The sequence below is a fragment of the Cebidichthys violaceus genome, unplaced genomic scaffold, assembly GCF_023349555.1.
Source record: "Cebidichthys violaceus isolate CVI_PGR_0920_01 unplaced genomic scaffold, fCebVio1.0.p SCAF_27, whole genome shotgun sequence".
NCBI classification, from domain to species: domain Eukaryota; kingdom Metazoa; phylum Chordata; class Actinopteri; order Perciformes; family Stichaeidae; genus Cebidichthys; species Cebidichthys violaceus.
The window spans coordinates 1,061,829-1,074,079 of NW_027176450.1; the positions used below are offsets into that span (position 1 = coordinate 1,061,829).

The window sequence follows — 12,251 nt, forward strand, 5'->3', positions numbered from 1 at the left end:
CTTTGCCACTGTGCTGACACGAGCCACTGACTGTTGTGTCTACACAGCTTCTTCACTGCATTAGAGGGATCAGCGCTGAATTGTCTCCATGTCATCCGACCAGGACGGCTGCCACCTGTGTAAGGAATACCTCCGGGATGCCGTGTCCATCCCGTGTGGCCACATCTTCTGCTCCGTTTGCCTAAAGACATACTGGGACCATGCCGACCACACGGGCTCGTACATCTGCCCAGAGTGCAGGGTCGCCTACAGCAAGAGGCCCACACCGAGACGCATGGGAGGCTCCCGGAGCTCCACCATCCAACGCAACTCTGAGTCCTTTCCGCCTCCGCCTCCAGACCCCGACTACAACTATGCCGGGCCCCAGGACATAGGTTGTGACATCTGCATCGGAAAGAAGCATAAAGCCGTCAAGAGCTGCCTGATGTGTCTGGCCTCCTACTGCGAGAAGCATCTCAAGCCCCACTATGAGTCAAACACTTTTAAAAGGCACAAGCTGGTGGATGAAATTGGTCACCTGGACAGGCAGATCTGTCCCCAGCATCAGAAGGGTCTGGAGCTGTTCTGCCGCACCGACCAGATGTGCATCTGCGTGCTGTGCACGGTGAAAGAACACAAAGGTCACGACATGGTGTCTGCCGAGCAGGAGAGGGCGGAGGAGCAGGTACGTTTGACTTTGCTTGAGGCGACAACGCTGGTTTTCAGGCGGTCACCAGCTTAGCAACAGGTTTACTCAAAGCCATAAAATGTGCTTTGCTCAGCATGACAAGCGTTGATCAATGTACGATTTTGTTATTTGTGAATCAGTGATGACACATGTAGCTATGACACAGTGGCAGGTAATTCCTGACAGGGCAGCTTACAATAGATTAAACAAACAGTATGTGAGACACACCCCTATGATAATAAAGCTGCGTCCTGCAGTGACAACTTTGAGCTGCACACTGTTATCATTCATTCTAAAAATAAAAATACAGATTTGATGATTTTGTCAATTTGAGATGTTGATTTGAGGGATTGTTGTCATTATTAACGACAAAGCCTGTTGTTTTCCCCATAGCAACGGCTGGGCGCCACCCAGGCCGAGATCCAGGAGAAGATTCATGACCGACTGAAACAGATGGAGGAACTGAAACAAGCAGTGGACTCACTCAAGGTTTGTGCCGCCACCACCGTTTATCACAAATAAAACCAGACGAACCACTAGAGGTTGAATGGAAAGTTGACTATACTACCAGCACGGACGACATTCCTCTGTGTAGTAGTGACGACACCCGCTTGATTTATACCGTGCATGCTTGCTTCCCGTGCAGAACTCTGCCCACACGGCGCTGCAGGAATGCGAGAAGATGTTTGCCGACATGATGCGCTCCATTGAGAGGATGCAGCAGGAGATGACCAAGCTCATCTCCGCCAACAAGAAAGCGGCGCTCAACAACGCAGAGGGCCACGTGGAGCGTCTGACCCATGAGATCGCCGATCTGAAGAGGAGGGACAGCGAGATCACCCAGCTGTCCCGCACTGAGGACCACATCCACTTCATCCAGGTAACCTTGGCACAACCACTCCACAGAGACACGAGTTAGATTCAGTGGCAGCCTGACAGCATGATAGTGGCACGATGCAACCATCAATTAAAAAACAAAACGTCCATCCAATACGAGGTGGCAGAGCCTATCCCGTTTAAATGTGTTAAAAAAACCTCCTACATGTAACACTAAAAGGTTCTGCACGGTGCAACACGGGGGAAAAACAAACACATTTAAAGTACACCTTATCATGACTGCATGGCTGTTTTTCTTCCCTGGTTAGAGCTACCACATGCTGATAGCCCAGACAGAGGCGGAGGAGCTGCCAACGGTGACCGTCAACCCCTACTTCACCTTCGGCCCAGTCACTAAGGCCGTCTCTGAGATGAAACAGCACCTGAATGAATTCAGCAATGACGAGCTGGTCAAGGTGGCCAAGGCAGGTGAGTTCAAAAGCACAGGATTTAAACACTCTTAATATTTTGTTAATGATCTGGAATCACATGTGACCATATTAATCTTTTTTTATAATTAATTGTTGTTTTTTTCTTTTCTTTTTTGCAGTTAACAAAATGACCTTTTGCCAACTGGATGAATCCAAAAAGAAACGATCAGTAAAAAGTAAGTCAGCCGTTTAAGAAAACTAATTTTCCCATTCTTGTTTTAATGGGGGATAACATAGTAATATGGTTTTAATAATAGTACACATGACTTTTAAACAATCCATAAAGCCAGCAGAGCAATGGTATTTAGAAGTTATATAGAGCCAAATAGAAAGTTAAGCATCATTTGGCATAAGTTGTTAGTCAGAGTTACAGTTTCCCTTGTCCTCAGTCGGGCTTTGTGCAGTCCTGTTTGATGTTATAGCTTAGAGGGAAGCCTGAGGTCACTCAGGTGCCACATGGTTAAATGTCTGAAATAGAATGTTGCAGTTTGGATGAGATTCATTGCAGAGGACAGGATTTCTAGATTTATTTCATGGCGATAACACATGTATTGTGCCGTTGTTAATGATTCATATTCTGTGATTAATAGCGTGATGTAATTCATGAAAGAAGATCGGTAAAATAAACACACCCTTCATATTCCATTATGCCACTATTTTCCTAAATGATTCACATTTACTTTCACAGGTGAAGAAGCCTCCGTGTACAAGTCTCTGCCGCCCCAGGACCTTCAGCACAGGGACGATTTCCTGAGATGTGAGTCTCAGTTCCTCCGCTCCTGTTTTCTGCAGTGACGCAGATCACTGCTCTCCCTGCTCATTTCAGCGCAGGAGGCAAATTAACTGCTGATGAGGTTCTCTGTCAGACCCTGTGGTTGACTTCAAAATCTGGTTTTAGTAACTATGCTGGATGCCCTACAGTGTTGACAGAGACTGGGGTTGACTCGTGACAAATTCATCAGCTGGCACGTTCACGGCTTTGTGATTTTAAGCTCGCAGTTTTAGCGCTCCCTCTCTTTAAACTGAGTGCATGAAACTCTGATGTTCACTAACCAGTCAGATTAGAACAAAAGCCCAGAAAACCGATGTGTTTTCTGCTTTTATATGTATATTCTGTTTTAAGCGAAGTACCAGTTGTTACTGTTATTCAACTAAAACGAACAGCATAGTCTCTAAGGTCAAAGGAGAAGGGGTTCAAAGGTTTTGGGTCTCACCTGACAGTTACAGTTCAAGATGCACTTTGTTAGCCGGACTTCTGTTTGTGGTCAAACTCACAAGCGGTGTCGATACCTCTGGCATTCCAGATAATAGGTCGGGAGATAATAGGCCGAGCAGATCTAGGAGAGGCCACCGGGTGTCCCACCAACTGTGATCCGCAGAGGTGGAGATAAACAGCAGGCAGGTGACATCCAACCCCAGTTATTATTCAGATTTCTGTGTCAAGCCAGAGGGTCTCCCACTTCTCCTTAAAATCATGTTGTAGCAAAAGTTCAGAATCTAACAACACTAGAAATCCTAACTACTTGCCACTGGTGGTGCAATGGTGAGGGGGTGCTTTGTCCAGAGGCTTTGTCCATCTTGGGTTTCCTCATTCACACTTAAAATGCTTCCTCTTGTGAATTAAATTATCTATTTGTCTCCTTAGATGCTTGCGAGCTCACTCTGGACTCAAACACCGCCTACAGACAGCTCTACTTGTCTCGGGGGAACAGGAAAGCTGTCCTCAAGAAAGACCCCCAGTCTTACGGTGACCACCCTGCCAGGTTCGACTCCCTGCCCCAGGTCCTGTGTAAGGAGTCTCTCCTTGGAGGAGCTTACTACTGGGAGGTTGACTGGAGCGGGGAGGGGGCTGCCATCGGAGTCACCTACAAAGGCATCAAGAGGACAGGTTACGGAGACAGCTGCCGCATCGGCTACAACCGCAAGTCTTGGAGCCTCTTCTGCTCCGATTCCAGCTACTCAGCCCGCCACAACAAGGACCAGATCGAGATCAACGCGCCCTACTCGTCACGTATCGGGGTGTTCCTAGACCACGCCGGGGGTACCCTGTCTTTCTACGCCGCAGGGGACACCATGTCTCTCATCCACCGCTTCAAGGCCTCCTTTAGCGAGGCTGTCTATCCAGGCTTCTGGGTTTGGTATGACTCAGCCGTCACCCTCATCAATAAGTGATTAAATAACACACTTCCTATGATCAATGTACAAATATGATTCAGAGTGGTATGTATTTACAGAACAAAACCATGACTATTATCTGATGATACATTATAATTCTTTTACATGATATTTTTTATTGACTATGTGTTGTGTTGTGATTCAGGGGAACTGTTCTTGATGACTGTGAATATTTTTGCAAATCAATGTAAAATGTGTGAAATGTAAGATCAGGTGTATGAAGCGAGTACATTTAAATTATCATTTGAAAATAATAAAGGCTGTACTTGATTGAAATCACGTGATCATGTATACAGGTTATGATACACTTATATTGATCAATAAACTCTTTTTTAACAAGGATGAACTGTGATTATAGTTGTTGCAGTTTTTACCTGATACTTCTATTATCACAAACTTTCACTCCGCTGGCTAATTACCTCTCTCCCTGCATGCCGAGGAAAAATAAAAGAATTCAAGCTTGATCAAATTCAATGTTACCCTCTAGTGTTGTTCCAAAAACCACACCGACTATGCTTTAAGATTATTTGAAATGGAGTGTTTACATTACCAACATCACCCGGCATTCAAAATAAAATGCATCTGTTGTGAGACAGAGGGATAATGTGTGATGTTCAGTAGCCTTTTGTCTGAGCAGTGTCGGCTTTGAGGAGGTCTGAGAGGCTCCAGAGGAATCGTAGAGGAGCAGGTGAGGTGTGACTGAGAGGCTCCTGAGCTCACAGAGGGTTGAGTCTCATCTAGCAGCAGTTTTAAAATGTGTGGTATGCTGAGCCAGGGTTTGGTCCAGTCTGACTCTAAATACCTTGAGCTAGTCAATAAAAGTCCGGATTCAGGCAGCTACAGTGTTATATGATGCAACACATGAACTTGTTTTCTTTGCAAAAGTAGTTCCACTTGATTATTGTGGGGGATAATATTACATGCAATTCAAGCTAAATCGTAAGTGCTTGTAATGTCAAAGTATCCTGATAATAGCACTGTATGGTCATTTTGGTTTCACTGGCAGCATGTTAGAGATACTAAAACTGGGGACTAGAAAGATGATAAAACATGTTTTTTCTTATTACATATTCCCATGCCTGATTCTTTTAATCATACTTTAGTTGCCAGTTAGGAGCAATGAAACATCCCAGCTGATGAAAAGGTTTTGTTTCACTCCTAATCGTCTGTAACCTTCAGTATCCTTCTCCTGTGATGGTGGAGTGAAGTGAGTTTAGACTGTGGAATCCTAGCTGCAGCCTTGAGGGGAAACGTTGAAGCTACACCAGAGAGGATATGAAAAACTCCCCCAGAAGCCTTGAGGTTCTGGTCAGCGGGTGAGTTTTGCCATTGTTCAGTGATATTGTATCCTTGTTTTCTGAAAAAACATTTCCCCACAATTTTCTCTGGACTCCAGGGTCCAGACTTGCACTGCAAAGATGAGGGATTGTATTTTCTTTGTAAATAGCTGTAAAATCCCTTGTGAGCTTGCGACCTCTAGTGGAGAAATGTACACAATGCTCACCAAGGATGTCATCGGCCACTTTTCACCCCACTCTGGGAAAGCTTCCGTGTGGGGAGATGATTCACTGTTGGATATACGAAACATTCTGAACCAGTGAAAGAAGTATGGTATAACAAACACGTTTTGATTGGCTAGACTGTACTGATCCAGCTAACTTCTGGCAAAGAGCTTGTAATAATAATTGTGACACACCTCCCTAAACAATATCACCTATAGACTTCTTTGAACACGTTTGTTTTGTATATACTACATTGTGTAAAGTGATACTGCCTACCTGTCATTTTGCACCACATGGAGTAAAAGGAAACACTTCACGTCGTCAGTGACCAGTTTTAATTCGTTTTTAGATTCAAGTATTTGGGAATTAGTGCTAAGGCAGCATGCAAAATCTTCGAATGAATAATTTACTTAAACAACGTTAACGTTACCTTTCTTCGATACGCCAAATGGGGACAAGCGGTTTTAATCGTTTAACTAAGGTGAAATCCACAGTTTCTAATCCAAATTTACACAAACAGGTAGCCCTTTCACTCCTTAATTACTTGAAGTGTAACTTAATAAACATATTCATGTTTTCGCCCCATTATTAGACCACCCTGTCTGTAGAGGGCAGTCAACCTCAAACCACACATGAACAAGAAGGACTTGTTTCTTGTCGGACACAATTACCCTGCGCACCACTAGAAAGAAGCGCCGGATTCTCACATTTTCTCAAGTGTGGCTGCACAGGTGAGTTTAAATTCGATAACTGTAATAAATACGTAAGCCCTGATACCGTAACATGTCTTTTATAATGCTATTCGCTCTAGCATGAAACCGCTGGTGGTGTGTAACAGCAACGTTAGTTACTGAAGACGGAAACCCGATGAATAGAGCTAGCTAGTTTGCTAACATAACATTAGCTAGCGTTAGCTTTAGCGTTATGTTTTGCTGTACTAGCGCTGTCGATAATATAGCAGTTAAGATTTATGGCTTCTGCATGTCATTTGATTCGAATTCATCGCCGATTACTGACATGGGTTTTTGATATTAACGACAAATATGTTAAATTAAAGCCACAGCAATGTGGCGAGCTGCCTTGTACTCGTGTGTTGTGGCATGCGTTACAACTGTCACTATGACAACCTACTGGACATTATGGAATTCATGTTCTCCAGCTCAGTTAATTTCTTTATATCACACCTCGGTTTGAAACTTGTTTTCCCTATTTAATTTGAAATGACTTTGGCATTAATAGAGGTGCAAAATACGCAAGGAGGAAGCCCTGCTTCAGGAGTACACCACACTGAAACATCTGGCACTGGGCTGCTTGTTAAACGTATTTACTTATTATTATTATTATTATTATTATATAAACGTATTAACTTACTGATCAACCAAAAATCTAACTTGTATTCAACAGTGCACACTACCCTATAAACCTGTATTCTTGACATATTTCAGCCATGAACCTTTTTGTATGGCAGTATTTCTGTAAGATGTTTTGTTCTTTAGTCTAATAATAGTCAACATTTTGATACGTTTGCCCTGTTCCTTTTGTCACAGTGTCCACTAGCTCCTCCTTAACTTCACATTATGGTCTTTTTCCAACAAAAAGGGAAGTAGAAAAGATGGGATTTATTAATATTTAGTCTTTGAAACTAACTACTTTTTTTATGTAAAACTTTTTTCTGCTGTCTGCTTATAACTGAACACAGATGGCGAGTACAAAGGTTCCAGAGGTTCGTGACATCACACGGATCGAAAGAATTGGTAAGCATCCACTGCTGTCACAGGTCTGCCCTAATATATGTTTATGCAAGTTATACATGGTATGTACTTCCTCTTCCAAATGTGGTCAATATTAATGTTTTCATTTCTATCTTATGTTTAGGAGCGCACTCTCATATTCGTGGCCTTGGTTTGGACGATGCTTTGGAGCCAAGACAGGTAATGTTGAGTCTTAAGTTCGTCGTCTGTAGCTGTGGGAGTTGTTCCCTCTTTAGTTTGCATTTAGCACTTAAAGAGATGATATGTAGATGTATTTAGAGTGAAACCCTCTAAGGTTCTGTACTTTGGATTTCAGTGTATGTCAACTAATTGAAAGACTAGCTCAGTATGGGACATGAAGCAGAAATGTTAATTAATGTGCGGTGTTTGTTCAATATATGCCTGTTCGGAATGGGCCGAATGCATGACCTGTAGCATTGCTGCTTGCAGCTGTCTCGAGAACCGCTCATACAAACAACTTCACACTCAACACTGCACTTCGTTGGGTCCTCAACAAAATACCTGCAATGACATAATTGCGTCACACCCAAGTCGCAGCTACTACGGTCAGAAACACCAGTGAAATACATTCTGATCGACTTTACCGTTAGACAAGGTAGGCAACCTGGGCCCCTCTACTAAAAAGGCTCCAAACAGCTATGGATTTCTTATGATGTTGAGATATGAAAAATATTGAGCTATGTTACTATTTTAAATCATTGTACCCCAAAATAACTTTCAAAAGGCCCCCAAAGCACTTAACAAATATGCATCTTAACTGTATACTATTTAATATGTAATTGTACTTCAGCGGAAACCATTTTACTACTACATTTACGTGAGAGAGAACTGTTACTGGTTACGTTGCAGATTAAGATTTAGCCTACTTCTGCTACCACTGTGAAAACCAACAGTCCCAGTTAGAGAGAGGGTGAAAAGTAAAGCAAGACGGCATTTGCCCGGGGCCCTTAAATCCGAAATCCGCCCTGAAAAACACTCCTAAGTCGCTGTTACTCGTAGTCAGAAACATCAGTGAAATACACTTAGCGGAGGTCATTTCCAAAGAGGCATAGCAGGCTATTCATAGACTTGCTTTGACATAACCACCAGGGTTATAAAGTAGAACATGGATTTAGTTAGAGGAGGTATTTTTACTGGCTATAAAGTTAGTGTTCTTAGTTAGCATCAAGTCTTACAAACAGGAAATCCAGTCTTAATCACGGGGCGGAAAACGGCGAAGTTGTGGCCTGCTCACCCTCAGAAACACCGGTGAAATATACTCCGGTTAGATTCTGCTATCCTCTGGTGTTGAGTCAATGAGCCGCTGCAGACGACATGAACCCTGAAGCTCCCTGAAGTTTAGTAACATTGAACATGTCACGTGTCTAAATTTGCAATAAATGTGACAAAGGCTTTCTTGTGAGTCCCTAACAATGCACCCACAAAGTGTGAATTAGATTGTATGAGCGCTTATGCAAAGGACGGACAGACAGAGATCCCTTGCTTAATAGTTAGATATTGGATTACAGCACAGCATGATGTGCATTAATATGTGTTTGGCTTCAAGGATACGTGTTCCCATTCACCTGCAGGTATCTCAGGGGATGGTCGGCCAGCTGGCCTCCCGTCGGGCAGCAGGGGTCATCCTGGAGATGATCAAAGATGGCCACATAGCTGGCAGAGCAGTGCTGATCGCTGGCCAACCTGGCACAGGAAAGACTGCCATCGCTATGGGTAAGGGCCACATTGGAGGCTTTCCAGAACACAATATCAATTCATCCTCCTCCTCTGGAAGTCATACCGTTGTTGTAATTGGCTTCAGTTATAGTTTCGTTAAAGCAAGTGCCCCCCCCCCCAGATTAACGAGTATAGGTTAGCTGAGATGTTGTTGTTTTTTTTTTAATGCAGGCATCGCCCAGTCGCTCGGCCCCGATACACCCTTTACAGCGTTGGCCGGTAGTGAGATCTTCTCCCTGGAGATGAGCAAGACCGAGGCACTCAGCCAAGCTTTTAGGAAAGCCATCGGTGTGAGGATCAAGTAAGTGAGCACACACAAAGAAATTGTTGTTTTTGTAATTTCCCATTGTTTGAAATTAATCTGTATTCATCGTGGGCTTCTTTTCCAGAGAAGAGACGGAGATTATTGAAGGCGAGGTGGTGGAGATCCAGATTGATAGACCAGCCACTGGAACGGTAGGCTGCCTCGTAGCGCTTTGAAGTGCGCTCATAACTTGCTGTCGTACACGGTCATTGTTTACGCCAGAACACGGTCAAGACAAACTTATACATGTTTGATTTTGTCTCAGGGTGCCAAAGTGGGCAAGCTGACTCTAAAGACTACTGAGATGGAGACGATATATGACTTGGGCAACAAGATGATTGACAGTCTCAGTAAAGATAAGGTTCAAGCAGGGTGAGTTAATCTTTTCAAAGAACTTTACACATCAGGGTCACTCAGACCTGTCGGATAGCCGTACGAGATCTAACCCGTCTTTCTCTACGTTTTCTCTCAGAGATGTTATTACCATTGACAAAGCCACCGGAAAGATCAGCAAGTTGGGCCGCTCCTTCACCAGAGCCAGAGACTACGATGCTATGGGAGCGCAGGTGTCCTGCGACTATCAAGTCTAAACAATTTCTGCCGCAGTTGGCCATCGGCCGTATATTAATTTTTCTAAAATTAATTTTATTGTAATTTTTGTTATCCTCGTAGACGCAGTTCGTACAGTGTCCAGAGGGAGAGCTGCAGAAGAGGAAAGAGGTGGTCCACACGGTGTCACTCCATGAGATTGACGTTATCAACAGCCGCACGCAAGGCTTCCTGGCTCTCTTCTCCGGAGACACCGGAGAGATCAAGTCTGAAGTCCGCGAGCAGATTAATGCCAAAGTGTGTGAGTGGAGGGAAGAGGGCAAGGCAGAGATCATTCCTGGGGTAGGTACAACTGTGTGTTTGTATATATATTTTTATATATATGTATATTTGGGTCGTCTTGTCTTTTTATGACTTGACTGATTTTCTATGTTTGTGGTTCCAGGTGTTATTTATTGACGAGGTCCACATGCTGGACATGGAGTGCTTTTCCTTCCTGAACCGGGCCCTGGAGAGTGACTTGTCCCCAGTTCTCATCATGGCCACCAACAGAGGCATCACTCGGTACTATTTCTTTTCTGAGTTGTCTCATTTAGGAATACACCAATATTGGAATTTATATGTCCCATACCATTTTTGGGGGGGATTTGAATTACTTATAACCTGTACGTCTGGCTATTTGATAGACTGCTGTAAAATATTGAGTAATAGTTTTTAAAATTTGGTGGATAACTTTTTTTCTTTTCAAATATGTATCTCTTTTATCACTTAGTATCCGAGGCACAAACTACCAGAGCCCTCACGGCATCCCCATCGACCTGCTGGATCGCCTGCTCATCATCGCCACCTCCCCTTACACCGAGAAAGAGACGAGGCAGATCCTCAAGATCCGGTGAGAATCTGCCTTCATCCTCTGTGAGGCCAACTAGGATTAGGCTTCCTTCCATCTTTATAGAAGGGGAAAATAAACCTACATGGTTTTTATTTCAGGTGTGAGGAGGAGGACGTGGAGCTGAGCGAGGAGGCTCACACTGTCCTGACTCGCATCGGCATGGAGACGTCGCTGCGCTACGCCATCCAGCTGATCAGCACCGCTGGACTGGTGTGTCGCAAGCGCAAGGTAAGCTTAGTCTGAACCAGCTGGTTGTGTTGTTGCAGTTGTAACATGTGGGGGGAAAAGGGCAGTTATCAACATCTAGAAAGAACATTTGTTCAGTCTCTGGACAGATTGTATTTCAGTAGTTCAGTCATGAATTCCTGTGGTCCCAGTGTTGATGTCATCCCTGTTTTGTTCTTTTTGGCTTCTTCAGGGAACAGAAGTTCAGGTGGAAGACATCAAACGGGTTTACTCTCTGTTCCTGGATGAGGCCAGATCCTCTCAGTACATGAAGGAATATCAGGATTCCTTCCTCTTCAATGAAACACGTGAGTCCGCTGTTCACCCTCTGTCTCTGGTAGTTTCCAAAGCCGAATTCCTTGGCAGCACACAGCAACACTGCACATTGATTCTGCATTTACACAAGCACAAGTTGAATAAAAGTCCCAACAATCCATCAAAATGCTGCAACAGACTGTAATCCAGGGAAACCTGCTGTAATGAGTCAGTCATTAGGAAAGATGTCAGTTGTTTCATGCTTACTAAGACTCCATAGTGCTGATTGGGCAAAGCAGAGAAGAGAATAGTACAACTTCAATCTCTGCTCAGCTTTGCTCTAGTAGGCTCAGCTGTCCCATCACGTTATTTATTATGATGATAATGATAGTAAAAGGCCTTCTCGCAAATGCAAAACAGAATGTGATATAGATTTTAAAAGGTGAATAATCTTTCTACTCAATATATTGTAATTCTTCACAGTGAATAAGCAGCATGTATCTGTTCTTACATTTCAGAAACTCCTTCAATGGACACCTCATAATGAAGATGACTTGGTTTTCTTACTCCCTGAAGTTTTTTATGTTGTCGATTGTCTCTGCGGAGAATTCAGATCTGGATTTTACTTCTATTTGAATTCAACATTGAATTACATTGAAGATAGAACTCAAATGTATTAAATAGACTGAAAGCCCCTACATGGTAATTCTACATTGTTCAAATGTATTCACTGAAATTTGACTTAATTCTAAATCGACCACATTTCTGTTCATCATTGAGGCTTTAAGGCAGGAATATCCGTTCCTTCTGTTTCCTTTTTTTTATTTGTTGACTTGTTTATTTTTATGAAAATTATTATTAAACAGGCTTTTCTAAGCACACTGTGA

General features: G+C 43.3%; 2 protein-coding genes across 2 annotated transcripts; both read left to right on the plus strand.

The window, feature by feature from the left end:
* On the plus strand, positions 1 to 4,495 carry ftr83 (finTRIM family, member 83). The gene is made up of 7 exons (XM_068721414.1): positions 1 to 664; positions 1,061 to 1,156; positions 1,314 to 1,547; positions 1,813 to 1,972; positions 2,094 to 2,150; positions 2,663 to 2,731; positions 3,620 to 4,495. Exons 1-7 carry the CDS (start codon positions 89 to 91, stop codon positions 4,144 to 4,146), a joined length of 1,719 nt encoding a protein of 572 aa, XP_068577515.1. The 5' UTR covers positions 1 to 88; the 3' UTR covers positions 4,147 to 4,495.
* Positions 4,496 to 6,274: 1,779 nt separating this feature from the next.
* On the plus strand, positions 6,275 to 12,251 carry ruvbl2 (RuvB-like AAA ATPase 2). The gene is made up of 14 exons (XM_068721381.1): positions 6,275 to 6,382; positions 7,351 to 7,405; positions 7,527 to 7,582; positions 8,995 to 9,136; positions 9,311 to 9,440; positions 9,529 to 9,595; positions 9,709 to 9,815; positions 9,916 to 10,009; positions 10,116 to 10,334; positions 10,438 to 10,556; positions 10,765 to 10,884; positions 10,983 to 11,112; positions 11,303 to 11,417; positions 11,883 to 12,251. Exons 2-14 carry the CDS (start codon positions 7,351 to 7,353, stop codon positions 11,906 to 11,908), a joined length of 1,380 nt encoding a protein of 459 aa, XP_068577482.1. The 5' UTR covers positions 6,275 to 6,382; the 3' UTR covers positions 11,909 to 12,251.